This window comes from Acanthochromis polyacanthus, chromosome 1 (genome assembly GCF_021347895.1).
Source record: "Acanthochromis polyacanthus isolate Apoly-LR-REF ecotype Palm Island chromosome 1, KAUST_Apoly_ChrSc, whole genome shotgun sequence".
Lineage (NCBI taxonomy): Eukaryota > Metazoa > Chordata > Actinopteri > Pomacentridae > Acanthochromis > Acanthochromis polyacanthus.
The window spans coordinates 66,842,769-66,866,392 of NC_067113.1; the positions used below are offsets into that span (position 1 = coordinate 66,842,769).

At 41.4% G+C, this 23,624-nt stretch overlaps 1 protein-coding gene across 4 annotated transcripts in view; it reads right to left on the reverse strand.

Moving 5' to 3' along the window:
- Window positions 1-23,624, reverse strand: part of LOC110971717 (chloride anion exchanger) — a 63,194-nt gene that overhangs the window by 28,411 nt on the left and 11,159 nt on the right. For 2 of the 4 annotated variants that reach the window (XM_051953995.1, XM_051953996.1), the window contains exon 3: window positions 1,738-1,921. In XM_051953995.1, coding sequence (XP_051809955.1) covers window positions 1,738-1,868 — 131 coding nt within the window. In that variant the 5' untranslated portion in view covers window positions 1,869-1,921. Of the gene's footprint in view, window positions 1-1,737; window positions 3,362-23,624 lie in introns of those variants that run through there. The other 2 variants (XM_022222115.2, XM_022222114.2) reach the window with 2 other exon arrangements.

Consider the following 23,624-nt stretch of genomic DNA (forward strand, 5'->3'; position numbering starts at 1 on the left):
GCACCAACACGATTTTGTCATGTTTTTCGTGCCGCTCACAACGAAATGCACACCAATGTATTTTAAACGGCGGACTTTTCGTGCCACTCAGAACCTATTTCAAACGAATGGGTATATTATATTTTTAATGTAAAAGCGTTGCGAATCCAACGCTATATTTTGCATTACATCATCCCTAACCATAACCCTAACCATAACCCTAACTATAACCCGGTGGTACACTTACCAATTTGCATAGGAATGTAAAGAATGCCCAAAGGCTGCAAACACGATTCTAAGAATGTCCGACGGCTGCAAACGCGATTACACAAACAGTATACGCCGATGGACAGCTTAGATTGTCATGAATCCGCCGGTATAAACCACTTTCAGATGTGATTACCACAGCGGGTTTCGTTGTGAGCAACACGAAAAACATTTCGTTGTGAGCGGCACGAAAAACATGACGAAATTGTGTTGGTGCGCACGAAACCGAAACAAAAATTTACGTGACAGTTTCACGAATCCTCGTGAGATCGGGTTGAATAGACACAAACCTTGACCATGATGCTGACTCACTTCAGCTTCATATAAGTGTTCAACCCTTCCCACTCTGGGCACATTCAGTGAGGAGGTAAACTAGTAGTGCTCGGATTAAAATTTCACCTGAGCTGCATTAAATTTAGGATTTTCAGAACATGTTCAATAACATTATAAGGCTGTTGTCAAACTGCAATTGACAGTTTTGATTCAGTTACAACTAGAAAAATCTTCTAAGCTCTCTCACCAAGGTGGTTCATTTTGGTTTTACAGTTACGGTGCTCTTACTGATTTATTTCAATTTAAAACAAAATCAAAAGCATTTCAAGATGGACTTATTTTTTTTTAAATTTATCTTTCAAAGATCTAACACTCCTTCTGCCACTGGTCCTTGTATCTACAGATCAGTTAAAGGATGAAGTAACTGTAATAAAATAATGTCTACAGTAGCAGGTGGCTCAGCACCAGCTTCCAAAGACACTTCAACTGCCGGTTCCATAAAAACACAATTTAAGGTTCAACATTGCTGACTGCAGAGAAGACAATAAGACACAGAATTTGGCTAAAATAAATAAATTACCCACTTTAAAAATAACGGACTTCAGTTAATGTCATTCTTAAAATTTGTGGGCCACCACTAAATCTCATTTAGGTCATTTATACTGTATACAAACGACTGCTACAAGGTTTTACAGACTACGGAACCTTTTAGACAGGTATTTGGACAGCATTGACAATTTCTCAGCTTATTTTTAAGATTTCAGTCTTCAGACCGTTGTCAGATAAAGTTCGTATCATCTACGTGATCAGCGTAATGTTGGTCTTTGTGCCAAAACACGAATATAGACAAGGTGGTGAATTTTTGGTTCTTCTATAAACAGATATAATGTTTGAACATTACAGACTGGGTCCTTGGCACTGACTAAAGAATTATTTTTATGTTATAGTGAATGAAGGAATGACCCAACCAATCTTTTCAAAACCTGCCTTTAACAGTCAGACTCTGACCTCAGTTTAAACTGTAAAACCTGAGGCAAAAGTTTAACAAGTGTAGATCATAATATGATGCTACATCTTACAGGCTGTATTTGCAAACAAACTTAAGCAGATGGCAATGAGTACATATTACACTTAAAACTAAAGAAGCTTCCCCAGTTTCATCCAAATTCCCCTGTTAATTATCTTAACATTCATTCAAAAGCATCACAAGCTCCTTACGTGAAATACTGTTTGACGTGGTCCAGGATGGTTTTGCGTTGTCTGTAGAGCTTCTCGTGCTCTTCAGCAAAGGCCTCCTCTGAGTACAGTGGTCTGCTCACCACATACTGCCTTGCTGCCGGTCGCTTCATGTCGCCTCTGATGCCTGGAGGTCCTCTGCTTCCTCTCTATGTAGTTCTGAGATCTATTAATCACATTAGCTTAGCAAGAGGTTCCTGTCTTGCTTTTGAACATCAGTTATCACAGAACAAAAAGAGTACACAACAAAGGTCCAGACCCCTAAATACAGACAGAGCCCATGATCCAGGTCAGGGTTTGTCAAGCTCTATTAGAACTCAAGAAACAGATTAACACCAGAGAGGAGTGTTCTGAATTTTAGCGCTGAAATGTCTCAGCTCCCTGACTTCAACAAGATCAGTGTTGCTTTTCAAGATCTAGATCACTTAAGAAAATATTAGCACTCTTCAACTGGAGCCCAAATATTTAAGAACCATGGGAGTTTCTTCTTATGATGATGATTTTAGACACAAAATTTGGAGTTCTCTACTAGCCAAGTGGTTAGGACAGGTCACATGGGTGTAAATGCTCTGAGCTCCCTTTCCAAACAGACAGAGCCCTACTGCATGTCATCCCCCTGCTGTCTCCCCATATTCTCTGTCCATCTCCATTTCCTGTTTAATAACGGTAAAATGCCCCAAAAATATCAAAATTCTTTTCCCCGTCTACATTTGATGTACTGCAGCACACATACCTGACAGCGTCTAGTCTGTTTCAAATCCAAAGCTTCCACGTTCTCCTCCTCTTGCTCCAGCACTTGGAGATCAACTGGGACCTCAGACAGAGTTGCCATCAATAAATGCCACCTCTGCTGGTTATCATGACTGTAATCATTAACAGCAATTATGATGAAGTGCCTGCTTCACACAACCATTGGATGCCTGCCTTATCCTTGACCATTGTTCCAACTGATATCGGTAACTCCCAGCTTTCAGTGAGGGAGGATGTTGACAGGACAGACAGGACAGGACAGGTCATTGTTACGAAGTGGAAATCTAGTAGCTAAACGTTGGCTGCACTGGAGGAATAAAAATAGTTTGTGTGCTGTAGGAACTAGGAATGTTTGAGGAAAAAGTGCTCAGTGTCAGGGCTGCGTTTCCAAAATGTTTATATGCTCTATGATAATCACATCTCCAGCATAAAAGTTTATTACAGCATTACAGGTGACAATTCACAAGTTAGCATAAAACTTTATTGTTTTTCTGGACATTTTAGTGAGAAGCAGCCAAACTGATAAGAAAGAGCAGAAACTGTAGGAAGACAAGGTGTGTGTGTGTGTGTGCGTGCGTGCGTGCGTGCGTTTGTGAGCGTGCGTGCGTGTGTGTGTGTGTGTGTGTTGCTCACTGGTTTCATTCTATTTAGCTGGAATGCAAACATTACAGGACAGTGTGTGAATGACCTTATGGAAGTGTCTGTTCAGAATTAAGTGGAGGTTAGTGCTTTCTTCGCTGTTTGTAGAGGATCAAGCCCAGTTAAGGCCTGGTTCATGGGAAATGTGTGTTTCTGTGTGAGTGCGTATGTCTGTGTGAATGTAGATACATGAGGAAATTTACAGTTCTACAATTCTACAATTTCATTTAGCAGATGCTTTTATCCAAAGCGACGCACATCTGAGAGTCGATAGAACACAAGCAAGGATCTATTCAGGAGAAAACCACCTGGAGGAAAAGCCATAAAACAAGTTCTAGTGTAATTCAACCTCAGGCTTTTGACTTTTAATCCATGTTTTGTAACCCAACAGCTATAAACGCATCATTTTAAACCCAGGTAAACTTCCAGTCTCACACATGAGACTAATAACAATAAAGTGTTGCGATCTGATTGTATTGCTATGATCACATGTTTTCGGCCACCATTTGGTCTGTCATTTCTGCTGGGTAATAGGTGGCAGCACAGTAATGAATATTTCATAAATGCTGAGGCAGTGATCTCTTGTCACTTACACCAAGGCTGAGAACTTTCCACTTGGAAGGCATTTATTTGTATTAATAAAAGAAGCAATGAACTTATGGGCTTAAAGGTGTGTCAGATACACAAACTGTAGAATTTTTTTGTGAGGTTTTTCCTTAAAGCAGTCTCATCAAGCTTCGACTATCTCCAGGGGCAGCTGGTCAATAGAGTGCGCTAGGGCACCGCCCCCTCTGTCTCACATCATGTAGAGCAGTGGTCGGCAACTGGTGGCCCGCAGTCCAAAACTGGCCCATCAGGAATAATATCTGGCCCGCCAGATGATTTTGAAAATTTGATTTGGCACGGAGCCAAGACAGTCCGTCACGAAACTCGCATGGTCAGCTGCTGCCGGGCATTTCCGCGTTCGCGCTACTGGTAGGACACGGTTGTACACGGTTGTACCAGCCAGATTTCACTGAGCAACAGTGTGTGCAAAACGTGTGTGTCTCGGGAGTTATTTTTAATACATCTGTGATCAGAATTGAAACGTGTGTCCCAAGCAGCGTCGATCAGCTGTAGAAGCTCCGCTGCTCGCGGTATCGTCGCAGCCAGGCGTAAACTAACCGTGACGTCACCCGTTGGTTTCAACGCCGAGAAAATGAAGCCCGGATTTTGCTACTTCCTGGTCACCGTTTTGGATTTTTTGGAGCCAGTGACGTATAAAGCGTCATCAAACAGACTGGACTGGAGAGCAACTAGGGCCAGGATTGGCTGAGGACTCGCTTATCCCGCCCACGTTTTACCGCAGAGGCTTCTGTTGCTGTCCATCAAGTATAGCCACGCCCCCTGGCTCCGCCAACTTTAACGATTTATTTAAAATTCAGTATTGATTTATTTTAAGATCGGCCACCTGATCTCTCATTTTGACCATGAAAACTAACGGGAAAAAAAATCCTGAGCTGTAGAAAATCAGTCTATCAAATTTTATTTTTTCCAAAAATGAATTGGGGTCTATGGAGAGAAAGCTTTTTGGAGCCAACCCTAGTGGACGGCGTGATATTGCAAGTTTTTGACACTTCCGGGTTGGCTTCAATTCTGGAGCCAGATGCTACGTCCATTATATATACAGTCTATGGTCGCAGCCTGCAGCCCCCCCACCCCCGCAGGTTGGCCCGCTGTTCGATTGTTTACAAACATTTGGGCCCGAAGCCTCATCGACTTGCCGACCCCTGATGTAGAGTCACAGCCCTTCCTTTAATAAAACGTTTTTAAAATTACATCTAAGGAATTACTGTTTTTCTTTATTTTCATTGTAAATATTTAATGTTAGTTGACAGAAGCACTTTGGGCTCAAAGCCTAAGATAAGATAAGATAGGTTTTATTTGTCACATGCACAGTTATACATAGTTTAATGCCTCATGGTTTCAGTATTTTTTTTTCAGGCAAAGTGACAAATTTTTATTGCTTTGATCTCAAATATGCAGATTTGCTGTTTTCTCATTGTCATGTAAGGTTGTTAATGTAAAAGTTAGTTCACAGAAGCACTGTCTGCTTTAAGCCTTATAGTTAGTTTTTTTTAAACAAAATGTCCAATGTTTGTTGGTTTCACAGGTATGGATTTGTTTTTGTTTATTTGAGTATGTAAATATAAATATGTTGTTCCAAAGATTTTGCTGGACAGAAGAAGCACTTGGCACTCTTTGAAGCTGGAAAAATGAATTGTTTTTTTTACTTTTGAAGTAAAAAATAGATTTGCATATTTATACATTCTTAATTTGTTTAATTATAGAAAAGGAGATTTTAAGGGTTTGTGTGTACCAATTACACCTTATCTGGAGCAAATCATATCAAACACTGGGGAGATAAATTCAAATTCACTAGCTGGTAACATTTACGTGCATTTAATTGTCTATTTGACTCAGCAGTAGTGCTCAGGTGTACCCTCGTAGTGGTGCATAGTAATAGCACATCAAATGGCTGTGAACATAATTTACATCAATTCTTGTATTCCGGTGTTGCCGAATCTGCTATTTGGTTTGGTAAATTAAGTGCGCCCCCCCCAAGAGAAAAATTCACCAGCCGCTACTGATCTCCACATACTGAGTTCATGTACATGTTCATGAAGTAACGCCGATAATCTGCAATTATCATTATTCAGATTATTTCTCAAAAAGATCAGAACTGTGATGAATGCATGACACATTGTATTAGCTTGATCATTTCTGGCCAGTTGGCTAACTACAGTAGCAAAGTAATCCATCCATTCTCTATACACCGCTTTATCCTCACTAGGAGCCTATCCCAGCTGACTCAGGTGAAGGCAGGGGACATCCTGGACAGGTCGCCAGTCTACCGCAGGGCTACATATACAGACAAACAATCACACTCACATTCATACCTACGGGCAATGTAGAGTACTCAATTAACCTCAGCATATTTTTGGACTGTGGGAGGAAGCCGGAGTACCCGGAGAAAACCCACGCATGCACAGGGAGAACATGCAAACTCCATGCAGAAAGATCCCAGGCCCAGGCTGGGATTTGAACCGAGGATCTTCTTGCTGCAAGGCGAAAGTGCTAACCACTACATCACTGTGCAGCCCCTAGCAAAGTAATACTAGTTCAAAAACCAGCAGTTAGCAAATCATTAACCAGTCAATATACTAGTATCACATGCTCCAGGTTACGTTTGTAAAAGCTCTGTTTATAGCTACATCCATCCTGTAAGGCTATAGTTGTTATGCAAGGTATTGTATTGCACTGTGGTTTACAGTTCACAAAGGTGAACAGCAAATTTGACAATTCTAATGAAATAGCTGTGGCAGAGCATTACCATTCCCACACTTATGGGGCAGTAAGCACCTCCTTCATCTTTAAGTAGCCTCAAGAGTCCCGTCTAGGTCCATTACCGTAGTATTATTATTGAACTTAAATCTTCACCTCACTTGCTGTTTTTTACTTGGTGTTTACTTGCATTTTTTTCAGTTAGTGTTTAGTTAGTCTTTTGCACTAGGTTGCAGCTAGATGCTTCCCATTTCCTTTCTGCATTCCATGCAGCTATTATCAGGATTGTTAATAAGGAAGCTCTGCTATTTTTTTCAGTGAATAGTAAATGCTAACATTTGCTAATTAACACGAAACAAAGTACGGCTGAGGCTGATGGTTATACCCACTTATGATTTATGAGGGTAAAAGCTGATCTTTTTGTACCAGCTGGCAATGCTTGAAAAGAAAATCCAGAAAAGTCAAAGAGCACCAAAATCATTCATCCTTGAATAACATATAGTCAGCTCCATAAATATTTGGACATTGACACAATGTTTGGCCCTGTACACCACCGCAATGGATTTGAAATGAAGCAATCAAGATGTGCTTTAGACCGTCAGCTTTAATTTGAGGGTATTTACATCCAAATCAGGTAATGTAGCCGCAAGGGGACACAAACCAGTGTCTTATTGTGCCGGTCCCAAGCCCGGATAAATACAGAGGGTTGTGGCAGGAAAGGCATCTGACGTAAAACTTTGGCCAAATCAAATATGCGAATCAAATGTATGACTTCCATACCGGATCGTTCGAGGCCCGGGTTAACAACGACTTCCATCGGTGCTGTCAACCTACAGGGTGCCGGTGGAAAATGGACAACTGTTGGTCGAAGAAGGAGGGGAGGAAGGTGTGCTCGTAGGAAGAGAGAGAAGAGGAACACCAAGAATCTAGGACTGAGAGTAGGGACTTTGAATGTTGGAACTATGACAAGAAAAGGTAGAGAGCTGGTTGACATGATGCAGAGGAGGAAGGTGGACATACTGTGTGTCCAGGAGACCAGGTGGAAAGGTAGTAAAGCCAGAAGTTTAGGAGCAGGGTTCAAGTTGTTCTACCATGGTGTAGATAGGAAGAGAAATGGAGTAGGAGTTATCTTGAAGGAGGAGTTTGTTAGGAATGTCCTGGAGGTAAAAAGAGTGTCAGATCGAGTGATGAGCCTGAAGCTAGACATCAAAGGTGTGATGTTCAATGTTGTTAGTGGGTATGCTCCACAGGTAGGATGTGAGCCGGAGGAGAAGGAGAAATTCTGGTTGGACCTTGATGAAGTGAGAGTGTTGTCATTGATGCAGACTTCAATGGACATGTTGGTGCAGGAAACAGAGATGATGAGGAGGTCATGGGCAGGTTTGGTACCCAGGAGAGGAACGCAGAAGGACAGATGGTGGTTGACTTTGAAAAAAGGATGGAAATGGCTGTAGTGAATACTTTCTTCCAGAAGAGGCAGGAACATAAGGTGACCTATAAGAGTGGAAGTAGGAGCACACAGGTAGACTACATCTTGTGTAGACGGTGTAATCTGAAGGAGATCAGTGACTGCAAAGTAGTGGTAGGTGAGAGTGTAGCCAAACAGCATAGGATGGTGGTGTGTAGGATGACCCTGGTGGTGAAGAAGATGAAGAGGGCAAAGGCAGAGCAGAGGACCAAATGGTGGAAGCTGAAAAAGGAAGAGCGTTGTATGACTTTCAGGATAGAGTTGAGACAGGCTTTGGATGGTCAGGAGGTGCTTCCAGATGACTGGACAACTACAGCAAATGTGATCAGGGAGACAGGTCGGCGAGTACTTGGTGTGTCATCTGGAAGGAAAGGAGATAAGGAGACTTGGTGGTGGAATGAGGAGGTGCAGGAGTGGATCCAGAGAAAGGGGTTAGCTAAGAAGAAGTGGGACACTGAGAGAACTGAAGAGAGTAGACAGGAGTACAGGGAGATACAGCGTAAGGTGAAAGTAGAGGTGGCAAAGGCCAAACAAGGGGCTTACGATGACTTGTATGCTTGGTTGGACAGTAAGGAGGGAGAGACTGACCTGTATACGTTGGCAAGGCAGAGAGACAGAGATGGGAAGGACGTACAGCAGGTTAGGGTGATAAAGGATAAGGATGGAAGTGTGTTGACAGGGGCCAATAGTGTGATGAGAAGATGGAAAGAGTACTTTGAAGAGCTGATGAATGAGGAAAATGAGAGAGAACGAAGAGTAGAAGAGGTGACTGTTGTGGACCAGGAAGTAGCAAAGATTAGTAAGGATGAAGTGAGGAGGGCATTGAAGAAGATGAAGAGTGGAAAGGCACTTGGTCCTGATGATATACCTGTGGAGGTATGGAAGTGTCTCGGAGAGGTAGCAGTAGAGTTTCTGACTGGGTTGTTCAGCAGGATAGTGAGAAGATGCCCGAGGAATGGAGGAGAAGTGTGCTGGTGCCCATCTTTAAGAAAAAGGGAGATATGCAGAGTTGTGGCAACTACAGAGGAATAAAACTGATGAGCCACACGATGAAGCTATGGGAAAGAGTAGTTGAAGCTAGGCTAAGGGCAGAGGTGAACATCTGTGAGCAGCAGTATGGTTTCATGCCAAGAAAGAGTACAACAGATGCAATATTTGCTTTGAGGATGTTGATAGAGGAGTACAGAGAAGGTCAGAAGGAGCTGCATTGTGTCTTTGTAGACCTGGAGAAAGCTTATGACAGGGTGCCAAGAGAGGAACTGTGGTTTTGTATGAGGAAGTCTGGAGTGGCAGAGAAGTATGTTAGAGTGGTGCAGGACATGTATGAGGACTGTAAGACAGTGGTGAGGTGTGCTGTAGGTGTGACAGACGAGTTCAAGGTGGAGGTGGGACTACATCAGGGATCAGCTCTGAGCCCCTTCTTGTTTGCTATGGTGATGGACAGTAGTGATGGGACGATGATACCTCAAGGAGTGTATTGACACACTAAACAAACTGTGTCGGCACTGTATTGATACTGTGTTGGTCACCCAATAGTGACCCCTGCAGTAGTTATAAAATCATTGCAGGTAAAGAAATTCCTTGTTCGTGTAAATGCTAAAACTGAGTTGGTATGTAAAATATAGCAAATTGGAGTAAAAAATCGGAGTTACAATTTTTTAACTTATGTGCACATTTGTCAACTTAACTGTTAAATCATATGAAATAAAAGACAAAAAAGTGATTAGTTCATGAATTTTTATTGAGAAACAAAAGTTTTTGGAGTGTCTTTGCTCCCAGGCGATTTCTCCTCTTACACACCAGCTCCCCAGCCTTGGAAAATACTCTTTCGCATGGTACAGACGATGATGGTGAGCAGAGAGTTTTAAGTGCAAGTTGATGAAGATGTGGGTATATTTTCTGGTTCCATTTCCAATATTGCAAAGGATCTTGGTTTCTGGGTGTGTTTGTTTCTGCCAGGTAGCGTTGGACTTCAATAATGGAGTCAGCTGTTGCGTTCCTCGTCTTCTGGGTCTCTGCAACCTCCATATGTAAAGTTTTCCAGAGATTGTGCCCTAAAAAAATAGTTAATCATTACTTTATTATCACATGATATATCATATCACAAAGTGCCACAGAAATGTATTTTCATACCTGAACTGGGTTCTGACCCATGTGAAGAGCTAGGCTCTTCTTCTCCTGGGTCAGGCTCTTGGCTCCTCATTTCTTCTGCACATTCTGACTGCAGTCTCTTCACCGCTTCACTTGCCTTTTGCTGACTAACAAATCCATTCTTTTTAAATCTGGGATCTAACAGAGTTGCCAGAGTCATCACACTGAGAGATTCCATGCCGCAAATAGTGTCAGTTGGCCGCTTCCTCAGGTTTTCAGCCAGTTGCTGAGCAGCTGTTTTTGTCACTGTTGTGGCCTGACGTTGAAGCTCAATGTGGAGCATTCTCATCATGGGAATGACCTTCGACCCAGAGACCCTTTTTTCCTCAGACAGTTCTCTTGTAGCTTGGTCAAAAGGAGCAAGAACCCTGAGCATCTCTTCAATGATCTGACATTCTTCTGGAGTCAGTGGAGTGATGTCAGGTTTTAATGAGGCCAGTGACACCCAGACTGCCTCCTTCTGCTCAGTCATTCTTTCAAACATTTGGTAGGTACTGTTCCATCGTGTTGGCACCTCGTTCATTAATTTATGGCCCGGTGTTCCCAGCTGTTGCTGTATTTGAGTGAGCTTCTCTTTAGCAGTCACGCTCGATCGAAAGTATGTCACAATGTGTCGTGTTTTGTTGCGTATTTCAGTTATTGTTGGGATTTGATCACATGATTTTCTCACAATTAAATTCAGGGAATGGGCTATACAAATGGTATGCCGTATTTGCAGCATTCGAGCACATGCAGTCATGTTTGCTGCTGCATCAGTGACAAGACACCTGACCTTTCCTGCTATGCCCCACTCCTCCATGAGGCTCCTTTTAACCGTGGCAATGTTTTCTGCAGTGTGTTTCTGAGGAAAATGCTGCACTGCCAAGACAGATGAATGGAGTTCATGGCTTTCTTTGTCCACATAGTGGCCAGTAACAGCTAGATATGCCTCCATATTCATAGACGTCCACATATCAGCTGTTAAAGTAACAGCAACGGCACTCTGGAGGTCCTTTTTGGTTTTCTCCTTTTCCTCCTCATATCTCTGGCTCACCAAGTCCTTGATGGTCTGAAAATAACCATACAAATACTGTTACACCAATAAAATATAGTTATATAGTTAGTACAAACATATAATAAAGATTCTTAAACATACCTTCCTGCTTGGTAGAGTATATGAGGGTACAATAAGCTTCAGGAGCTCCCTGAATCCCTCATTTTCAACAAAGCTGAGTGGCTGACAGTCTTTGATGATCATATTGACCACTGCCTCATCCACTGCTTGCTTGTTAGGAACTGCAAGCCAAAAGGAACTATTTTGTCAAAAGCTTAATAAAAGGACTGTAATTTTTACAAACAATATCAAATAAACATAAGACGACATGGTGTTGTAGTGGTTAGCACTGTCGCCTCACAGCAAGAGGGTTGGAGGTTCGATACCAGGCCTGGAGCCTGTCTGTTTGCATGCATGTTTTTTTTTTTAGCACAATTTTTAGAGAGAATTTCAACATACCTGGGGTACTCTCACGAGTATCTGCCAATTCTTCATTGCCATGCCGAGCTCTATAATGCCTCAGCATTGATGAAGTGCTCTTATTGATATAAGATAGCTCTGTGGAGCAGAGCCGACACTTCACCTACAATAACCAAAAAAGTTAATTTATCTGAAAACAATTCAAACCTCTTACCAGAACATTGCATTCACTTGTTAAAAAAATAGACACCCTATCTCATGATTACGAGATCGGGATCTCATAATTACATGATAACATGAATAAAGCAACTGTAAGGCTCTTTAACTGACTATCATATGTATCACAGGTCATTCACTTGATAAACTGATAAAGTGAGTGCAATGCGCCACCGTAAAAAATAGTATATAAAGGAGACAAAGATTTACCTTGTTTGGCGTCACGAGATCAAAATTATTCCACACCGGGGAAAACTTCCTAGAACGATCCATGATCAAGCAAAACTCCATCCGACAAACCCACGACATGTTGATACAGTTTGTTTCCTGATAAACACACTTTGGCGCGGCACATCCAAACGATACAGTTCCTGTATCGGTCACGTGATTCTTTCTTAAAGCAATACATGCACCGATACGAGGTTTCCCTCTTGAGCTCTCGGCACAGTGCTGATGCACCAGTGTCGCTCGTCCCATCACTAATGGACAGGATGACAGACGAGGTTAGACAGGAGTCTCCATGGACTATGATGTTTGCAGATGACATTGTGATCTGTAGTGAGAGCAGGGAACAGGTGGAGGAGAAGCTAGAGGCGTGGAGGTTTGCCCTGGAAAGGAGAGGAATGAAGGTTAGCCACAGCAAGACGGAGTATCTGTGTGTGAATGAGAGGGACCCAAATGGAAGAGTGAGGTTACAGGGAGAAGAGATCAAGAAGGTGGAGGATTTTAAGTACTTAGGGTCAACAGTACAGAGCAATGGAGAGTGTGGAAAAGAGGTGAAGAAGCGTGTACAGGCAGGCTGGAACGGCTGGAGAAAGGTGTGATGTGTGATAGAAGAGTTTCAGCTAAAATGAAAGGAAAGGGGGGGGGGGCTGCTGAGCATTAATGGAGTAGGTTGTGAGTTTGGAAGCTCCTGCCATTTACGATTAAATTGTTATTCTTCTGCGCTTTTCGTACACTTTATACAGTCTTGCCCTTTTTCTTAATACCTTTCTTTTGGAAGTGTATCACTGGATTGGATTAGATGGCTGGAAAGAACTCTAAAACTCGCAATACTATTCAGACACAGCTGAGGCCTAGTGCACAATCCGCATCTTCGTCCTCGAGTGAGCTGTCGGCCCCTATAGAGGCCGCCTCGACGCAAGCTAGCTCTGATGTTGCTGCCCTTAAACTCGAGCTGCTGGCCTCGTTGAGAAAAGATATCGCTGATATTTTCAAAAAGGAGCTCCAGGATACTCTCGGGGATGCTCTGTCTACTATTAAGCTCGACCTGCAGGCAGTGAAGACACAGTTGGCGAATGACAAAGCTGCTACCGATGCTACCATGTCCGAGCTAAAAGGTACGGTCGGGGAGATGGAGCACGCTCTCACCGAGTGCTCCGATGATGTCGCCGAAATGAAAACTACCATCAAGTGTCTCACAGCGAGCGTTGCCAAGCTGGAAAATAAATGTGAAGACTTGGAGTCCAGGGCACGGCGTAACAACGTCAGGATATTGGGAGTACCAGAGGGCCCTGACACCCATACCACAACCGCTGTAGCCGCCCTACTAAAGGAAGCCTTTGGTCTGGTTAAAGAGCCGCTTTTAAGAGATCGTACTCTCCAACCCAAACCCAAGCTTGGCGAACGTCCACGAGCCATCGTGTGCAGATTTCATTACTATCGCCAGACAGCTCCGGCAGATTAAAGTGAGGGACTTGATCATCTCTGTTTTCCCCGACCACACCGCCAAGATAGCCCGGGCTCGGGCGGCATTCAATGAGGTTAGGCGGCAACTTCGTGGTATTGAAGGTGCTCGATATGGCCTGATGCATCCAGCGAGACTTCGCATCACATACAATGGTGTTGAGAAGGACTTCGTTTCAGCAGAGGAAGCCAACGATTATGTTAAAACCTTGATTTCTGGGTGAGCTATAATAGCTTTTCATGTCAGTGTATTGTTACTGTTTGGAGTTGATGTTCTCAGAAGTTTGTGCATTTAGAGGGCTTTCTGACTTGTTACACTGACAGGGTTAATCTTACCATTGTCTGTTTATAAGCATTTTTTTCACGTTCCTACTTAACACAGTTATATTAAAAGTCTATTTTATACTTTGTATTTTTGTGCTTAGGAACAGGTTACTACTACCTCATTTTATTATTTTTTGTATTTATCTGTTCAGGATTTACTGTGTTTTTGTTAATTTACATCTCCACGCACTTTATTACTGCACTCGTGATTTGAGTGGGAATTTGACTTATGTCATGGTGAACACCTTTTTGTGTTTACTGGTATATATATCTGTGGATTAAATAATATTTTTCAATGCGAGCTCTTTCAGCATATTGTTTATCATTACGCGCATATTGTTAAATAGTGTTGAAGTTGGCAGGGGTCTTCCCTTGTTTCCTGTTTGTTCTGCTCGATCTCCGTGTTGTTCAACAGTATGATGGACAACTTTTGGTTTTTGTGGGAAACACTGCTGTCTCCTTTGTTCTGTAGTTACGAGGAGACTTTGAGTGTGTTTGTTACTAGGGGTTTGTTTATTGGGCTCTCGATGACCATTTGCTTGTTTGATTTTTGTTTTCTTTATTTAAATGACTAGTGGCAATATTGTTCCCAGCATAGCTGGGTTAGGCACACCTCTCAGATTTACTAGTTGGAATATTAGAGGTATGGGTAACCCTGTTAAGAGATCTAAGGTTTTCGCACATTTGAAACATTTAAACTCTGATATAGTATTTTTACAGGAGACTCACCTTTGCATTAAAGATCACCATAGATTACATTGCCCTTGGGTAGGCCAAGTCTTCCATTCTAATTTTAATTCAAGAGCAAGAGGAGTTGCCATTTTAATTAATAAGAAAGTTCAGTTCTCTTCCACTGATGTTATTGCTGATAGGAATGGCAGATATATTATAGTTGTTGGTACCCTAATGCAAAAAAAGGTTTTGTTGGTAAATGTATATGCCCCAAACTTCGATGATGCCGAATTTGCCAACAGACTGCTCAGTAATATCCCCTCTCTTGATACTCACCTGCTGATCCTGGGAGGAGATTTAAATTGTGTTTTAGACCCCAACTTGGATCGTTCTAACCCTCGTAATTTGACTCAGTCTGCTATGTCTAAAACGTTCTCTGATTTTATGAAGCATAATGGTTTAATTGATCCGTGGAGATGTCGTAATCCTTCTATTAAAAAATTTTCATTTTTCTCCCCGGTGCACCTTTCATACTCTAGGATAGATTATTTTTTTATTGACAGTACCCTTAATTCTTGTGTAAGTTCCTCTGACTATTTAGGCATTGTGATATTTGACCATTCACCTTTGCTGTTAGATATTCAGTTTTCCAACCATGTGCGCAGCCCACCTCCTTGGAGATTTAACTCTCTTCTTTTGGCAGATAAAGAGTTTTGCGATTTCATTTCAAAATCTATTGATGAGTTCTTGTTTTTCAATCAGAATGATGACTCCTCATATTCATTGCTTTGGGAGACACTCAAATGTTACCTGAGAGGCCAAATAATTTCCTATTCTGCTTTTTCTAACAAAAAAAATACTGTTAAGATAAATAAACTTACATCTGCAATCAGTAACCTTGATCAAAGATATGCCCTGAATCCTTCTCCAGAACTACTGAAGCAGCGCTTAGATTTGCAAGCAGAATTTGATCTCATTTCAACTAAAGAGGCTGAGCGCTTGTTGCTACGCAGTCGTGGCTCATACTACGAACATGGTGATAAGGCCAGTCGTTTATTGGCACATCAGTTACGGCGTCAAGCCACTTCCCGTTTGATACCTTGCATTAAAAATGCTTATGGCACTATCACTATGGATTCTCAGGAAATAAACGCTACTTTTAAATCATACTATTCTTCATTATACAAATCTGAATTTCCTACAGACAACACCAAAATGAATGAATTTCTTCAGAACCTTTCAAATCCCATCATTGATGCTAATACTGCTGGACAACTGGACTCTTCACTCTCCCTCGAAGAAGTATCTAATGCAATTAAAGCCATGCAATCTAACAAAGCCCCAGGCCCTGACGGGTTTCCAATTGAATTCTTTAAAATATTCACTGGTAAATTGACTCCGTTACTTTTAGCTGTATTTAATGAATCCTTAGAAAGAGGTTAATTACCACCAACTTTAACTCACGCTACTATAGCTCTCCTTCTAAAAAGTGACAAAGACCCAACCAACTGTGGTTCCTATAGACCATTATCTCTGCTTAATGCTGATGTAAAGGTGTTGGCTAAAGTAATTGCATCTCGTTTAGAGAATGTGCTTCCTCAAATAATTTCTGAAGAGCAAAATGGTTTCATAAAGGGCCGTCAGTTGTTTTTTAATACTCGTACATTATTTAATATAATTTACTCTAAACATTCGGCTGAACTTCCTGAACTGGTGATCTCTTTAGATGCTGAAAAGGCTTTTGATAGGGTAGAGTGGGAGTACCTATTTGCGGTTTTGAGGAAATTTGGTTTTGGGGATAAATTTATTTCTTGGATTCACCTCCTTTATTCATCTCCTAAAGCCAGGGTCCATACTAATGACGTTTACTCTGATCACTTTGCCCTTGGACGTGGATGTCGCCAAGGTTGTCCTTTGTCACCTTTGCTATTTGCTATTGCTATTGAGCCTCTTTCTATTACATTAAGATCTTCCCCCTTATTCAAAGAAATTACTCGTAACGGAATTGAATATAAATTATCGCTGTTTGCAGATGATTTGTTATTGTATTTAATTGATCCTCTACATTCTATCCCTGCTGTCTTAAGTATTTTGGATAATTTTAGCACCTTTTCAGGTTATAAATTAAACCTAGGGAAAAGTGTGTGCTATCCCATTAATGTTACAGCATGTCATCTTCAACAGGAAGATTTACCTTTTCAATTTAGTCCTTCGGGGTTTAAATATCTAGGTGTTAACGTGACTCGTTCTTTATCTAGCCTCGCATCTGCTAATTTTACTCCTCTTATTTCTAAGATTACATCGGATATTAAACGATGGGATAACCTCCCCCTATCATTAATTGGCAAGATTAATGTTGTTAAAATGAATATATTACCCAAATTTTTATTTTTATTCCAGTCGATTCCTCTTTTTCTGCCAAAACATTTTTTTGTTTCACTGGACAAGATAATTTGTTCTTTTATTTGGGGTGGGAAGTCACCTAGAATTCGGAAAACTTTACTGCAGAGATGCAGTCTTAGTGGAGGTCTTGCTTTACCCGATTTTTTAGCCTACTATTGGGCTGCTCACATTCATAAGCTCTGCTACTGGTTAAAATCTCCCGGATCCTCTTGGTGTAAATTGGAACTATCATCCTGTAGGGGATCTTCTATACCTGCCCTGCTTTGTTCTTCCTTACCCATAAAACCCGCTCTTTATACTAACAATCAAGTGGTTCTTAACACACTCAAGATTTGGTATCAATTTAGACAGCACTTTAAATTTGCATCTGCATCTCCTTTGGGCCCTCTAAATAATAACCATTTATTTCCTCCATCTATTTCGGATTCAGCATTTTCAGTATGGCGAGCTAAGGGTATTACACAACTTAAGCATCTGTACATAGATGGTGTCTTTGCTAATTTTGCCAATTTATCATCTCGTTACAATCTACCTGTTTCTCATCTGTTTCGCTATCTCCAAGTTCGCAGTTTTGTTGCTAAAGGTTTCCCCAATTTCCCCTTTTTACCTCCGAAACAGTGGTGGGAAACCATGCTGTCATTTATTCCTCAGCACAGAGGTAACATTTCTAAGTTATATGGTTTTATTTTGGCACTCAACAACCACTCAAATGTTAAAGTCAAGTGTACATGGGAAAGAGAACTGGGGGTACAAATAAATGATGAATCCTGGGAACAGGCTTTAGTGAGGGTACGATCTACCACCACTTGTGCTCGTCTTGGACTTATTCAATTTAAGGTATTATACAGGGTCCATTTCTCTAAATCCAGACTGTCTGAACTGTATCCTGAAGTGGAAGACAAGTGTGATAAATGCAAAGGCTCTCCTTGTCATCTTAGCCATATGTTTTTTCTTTGTCCTGATGTAAAAGGTTTTTGGACGGGTTATTTTAATACTATGTCAACTGTCCTTGAGGTAAACCTCCAACCATGTCCTTTGATTGCTATATTTGGGATTCCTGACCCTGTGTTAGCACTTAGCTCTATACAAAAGGATATTATTGCTTTTACATCCCTACTAGCTAGACGTTTATTATTGTTGCATTGGAAGTCGGCTAAATATCCTTCTTTTTCTCGGTGGCTTAAAGATGTCATGTTTTTTTAAAACTTGAGAAAATTAAATACACAATGAGAGGATGTACAGCCAAGTTTTATCAGATATGGCAACCCTTTATTTCATATTTCACTAATTTAGAGGTACTGCCTGATTGAATGTATGCCTATGACTGTTGTTCTCTTTTTGTATTGCATAAATATCGAATAATATGTATGTTGGTCATATTGAGCTCTGCTTGGGAGTGGGTGGGGGGTTTGTTACTGTTTTTGTTTTTTTTAAAAAAAATGGTGACTTGTATTTTGTGATTGATTGTATTATTGTTATTTTTTCTCCAATAAAATATATATATATATAAAAAAATAATAAAAAATAAAATAAAATGAAAGGAAAGGTTTACAAAACTGTGGTGAGATCAGCCATGTTGTTTGGTCTGGAGACAGTGTTCCTGGGGAAAAGACAGGAGGCAGAGCTAGAGGTAGCAGAACTGAAGATGCTGAGGTTCTCTTTGGGAGTGACCATGATGGATAGGATCAGGAATGAGTACATCAGAGGGACAGCACATGTTAGAGGCTTTGGAGATAAAGTCAGAGAGGCCAGACTGAGATGGTCCGGACATGTCCAGAGGAGAGAGAGTGAATATATTGGTAGAAGGATGCTGAGTTTCCCTCTGCCAGGCAGGAGGCCTAGAGGAAGACCAAAGAGGAGGTTTATGGATGTGGTTAAAGAGGACATGAAGGTAGTTGGTGTGAGAGAAGAGGATGCAGCAGACAGGATTAGATGGAGGCATTTGATTCGCCGTGGCGACCCCTGAAGGGAAAAGCCGAAAGGAAAAGAAGAAGAAGAAGATTACTTCCAAATCAGGTGAACGGTGGAAGAATTCCAACACATTTTAGATGTGCACTCCACCTTTTGTCACTATGAATATTTGGTTTCATATCCTTTGCAGTCAATGAGAGCCTGAAGTCTGAAACCCACAGACATCACCAGAGGCTGGGTTTGGTCCCTGGTGATGCTCTACCAGATCTGTACTGCTGCTGTCTTCACTTCCTGCTTGTTCTTGCAGCATTTTCCTTTCAGTTTTGTCTGCAGAAAGTCAAGTCCATGCACAGTTGGATTCAGGTCAGGTGTTTGACTTGGCCATTACAGAATGTTGCACTTCTTTACCTTAAAATAACTTTTTGGTTGCTTGCACAGTGCGCTTTAGGTCATTGTCCATCTGTGCCATGAAGTGCCATCCAATGAGTTCTGAAGAATTTGGCTGAATATGAACAGATAATATTCCCTGAAACGTTTCAGAATTCATCTTGCTGCTTTTGTCAGCAGATACATCATCAATAAATATAAGAGAACCAGTTCCATTGGGAGCCGTACATGCCCACACCATGATACTACCACCACCATGCTTCACTGATGAGCTGCTAACTTTGGGTCTTGAACGGTTCCTTCTCTTCTCCAGACTCTTCTCTTCCCATCATTCTGGTACAAGTTGATCTTTGTCTCATCTGTCCATAGGATGTTTTTCCAGAACCGAATAGTCCCTATTAGATGTTTTTTGGCCAAATCTAAACTGACCTTCCTGTTTTTCAGACTCACCAATGGTTTACACTTTGTGGTGAACCCTCAGTATTCACTCTGGTGAAGTCTTCTCTTAACTGTTGACTTTTACCTCCTGGAGAGTGTTCTTGATCTGGCCGGTTTTTAAAGGGCTTTTTCTTGACCAGGAAAATTATTCTTCTGTCATTCACCACACTTGTTTTCCGTGGTCTTCTGGGTCTTTTGGCATTGCTGAGCTCACCAGTGCATTCATACTTTATAAGAATGCATCAAACACCTATTGTTTTTGCTATATCTCTCTGATGGGTTTGTTTTTATTTTTCAGTCTACTGATGGCTTGCCTCACTGATAGTGATGCTCTCTGGACTTGGTATTGAGAGCTGACCTCACCAGACTTCTCTAGAATTCTAGACCTTTTATCTGCTCCTTGTAAATGAAATAATGAGGGAATAACACACACCTGACTGTGGAAGAGCTGACCAGCCAACTATCCTATTACGTTTGGTCCCTTCAAAAGGTGGAGGCCACATCTAAAATGTGTTGTAATTCCTCCACTGTTCACCCTCAAAATAAAACTGAAAGTCTGCACTAAAAGCACATCTTGATAGCTTCATTTCAAATCCATTTGGTGGTGTACAGAGCAGAAATGCTGAAAATTGTGTCACTGTCCAAATACTGTCCTGACTGCATATATCTGAAGTAATCAATCTAGTAGTTTCAAAAGTTACAGTAAACTCACTGACAATATCAATGTTGTATTAGACCCAAGGCACTAGTAAGGCTAAAGATGTAAAGCATGAACTATTGTGTTTTCTACAGGAATTTCTTTATTAATGACAAAGAGTTGCAGAAGAAGTCACTTGTAAAGAATGTGAATGATACTCATCAATCTGAAATCCACAAAGGTAGAATTTTGCCAACAAAAGTATGTAGTTTATTTTTTTGTTGTTGTTTTTGCATTTTGAGTCACACTGGCAACAAGAACATTTTGTAATTAACATTTTCTGCTAAATGGTTGCTCTTCTGAGCCTGACACAACCAGACACACCCAGCTGTTCCATTCAAACTAGCTGAATAGTAATAATGTATTTTAGATTTCCTTCTCTTGAATATTTAAGAGGGTGAACATCGAGGCTGGCTTCAAGATCAATGGAGAAAGACTGAGCATTTTGAGATTTGCAGACGACATTATTTTGTTTGCGGAGAGTGAGGAACAATTAGAGAACCTGCTGAAAGATTTGAATACGGAAGGAAAGAGAGATGGAATGAAGATGAACAAAAAGAAAACTGAAATGTGCAACGAAGTGGCAAAAACACCGCAGACAAGGAATATCAATCGACGGAGAACAGCTGGAAGAAGTCAGCGAGTACAAGTATTTAAGAAGATTGCTGACACCAGAGAATGAGATGGCCAAGGACATGGACCAAAGAATAACAGCAGGCTGGAGAAGGTTTGGACAGTATAGCATCTTTCTTAAAGATCCGAAAATGCCCATGTGCTTTAAGAGGAAAATTATGAATGCTGTCATACTGCCAGCAATGACATACAGAGAAGAGACGTGGTCGCTTATGAAACTTCAGAAAGAGAAACTGGCCGTGGCCCAAAGAAGCATGGGGAGATCAATGCTGAACATCACGATAACAAGATAAGATCAGGAACGAAGTAATAAGAGCAAGGACGCAAGTGAAGGACATGGAATGGTGCAGAACATGAAAGGTCAATGGGCAGGACATGTTGCCGGAATGGATAACAACAGATGGGCCAAGAAAACAACGGAACGGAGACCAAGAGAGGGGAGCAGAAAGAAAGGAAGGCCCAAGCGGAGGTGGAGAGACGACATCGAAGAGAAGGCCAGCAACGCGTGGACCCATGTGGCATGAGATCGCCAGGCGTGGAAGCAGATGTGGAGGCCACCCACCAACAGTGACGTGACAGGCTGTGATTGATGGATCTCTTGAATGTAACACACGAGGAACGCTGCAAACAAAAGCTGTTTCTAATAAAGAAAATCACCACAACATGTAAACACAGGTAAACGCACATGTGCAAGCAAAGCAATGAATGCGGTGTGCACTAGAACTACAGTATATAACAACTGTGTGTGGTTCTATCTATGTGTGTTATCGGTTGCTTATCAGGCAGAAGAAAATATACTTCTGACAAATGTTTACAAAACAGGTCAACAGTGTCAGCATGTAAATTTAATGTGTTGTCTGTGTTCTGCCTCAAAAACCAGCTAATTCCAGAGAACAGGAACAACTTGCGCCTGTAGTACTCAGTGTCCTGGATTGTTCTGCTAGCATGAGCAGGATGTGATGAGGCAGACTGACTAGAAGTACATTCAGAAAAGTAGGTTGGTGGAACATAACTGATGTTGCAACACTGTTATAGTTCTGCTCTGATCGTAACAACTGACCTTTTAAAATAAGAGTTGTAAAAACATTCTCTAACAAAGAGACTGAAGGGACAAAGACACCGACTTCTGTGTAAAAGTGAAACTGAGACTTTGGGGAGTCCAACAACACACAAAAACACAAAACGGATGCACAAATAGTTAAAGGTACACTTAGTTTTTACACCTGATTTTTCATGGAGAGCTCCAAACAACAGCATCATCTGTTTATCTGAAGAATGTTTCTAAATGTTGAGGAAATAAGCCTGACGACAGCTGCAGGATTTTCTGGATTCTGCACTTAACAAAGTGCAGAAGAAGCAGAGGAGGTCATTTGGGGATTTCACCCATTTCCAAGAAGTGTGGAGAAGTGGAAAGCCTGGAGATATAACCTCCAACAGAGAAACCTGCATTATGGCATGGAGGTTAGAAGACACTGCCATTTTCTGGGAATTTTGGAGAAATTGCATTTAAAAAGGAATCCTATAAAACCTCTACAAAACTTCATAAATTTGCTTTTTATCTTTAACTCTATTGTATATTTAATTTCACCAATGAAAGTGAGATAAATCTGTAAAGATTGCATGCATTTATAGTGGAATCCCTTTATTTTTTTAAAATTACACACTATTTAACTTTTCATTTCCTTAAATTTGACACTAATGTTGAGTTACAATATAAATGATCAGATCAGCTTTTGGTGGTCAAAGTGACCTGAGGCCTCCTAAAATATTTTCTTTTTTGCATAACTCAGGAATTCCCACACTAATAATGACAACTTTTAAGTTTAAAAACAAGATAGAATAATGAGGTACTGTAATTACATTTTATATCCACAAAGTCATGTTCAATGTGACAGCACAATGTTTTACAAAAGCATTTTTCTGCCCTATATTTAACACAGTAACTCAGGCACAGAAGGAGAGGCTGTGACTATACTTTACCTTTGGTCAGATAGTGAATTGTGTCATACAATCAGAGAAGAACCCAAGCGGCAGGCATAGACAGGTGGGTGAAATTAATAATGTTTAATGAAACCAAGAATAAATCAACAGAAAACTCTTAATAGTAGTGACAGGAGGGACGCAGGGGCAGGAGAACATAAGCTAAACTAAACCAAGGGCGGACCAGGAGGCCAAAATAAACTAATAATCTAAACTGAACTAAAATACAGGGAGAGAAAACTCACAGGAGGTGCAGAGAATTATCCATAGACTGAAGGGTGGCAAGATGGGCAGAACAGGCTGAAACGAGGGAGAGATGTGACGAGGGCAGGGAAACAGGTAACAGTCCAAGGGAAAAAGGAGTCCAGTAAACGGTATGCAGGAAACAGAGAAGGCTGTACATGGTTTGGCGGAGTGTGTCGAGGTCTGGCAGATGAGCATGGAGCATAGAGCAATGAGCCGGCAGTGAACTCTGTAGAAAGGCTGGCTTATATACTGCAGTGATTGCTGATTATTGCCAGCTATGCTCTCTGCACAGCCATTCCTCATTTGGCTGATTGAGCCAGAGCACCGGAGCAGGAGGATCATGACAGTACCCCCCCCCCCCTTAACGTGCGCCAGGAGGCGCACGAACAACAAGCAAAAACCAAACAGAGGTCGGGTGGGCGGAGGGGGCCTGGACGGAGGGCAGGAACCAAAAATACATCAGTCAGGTGGGTGGAGGGGGTCAGGCCGGA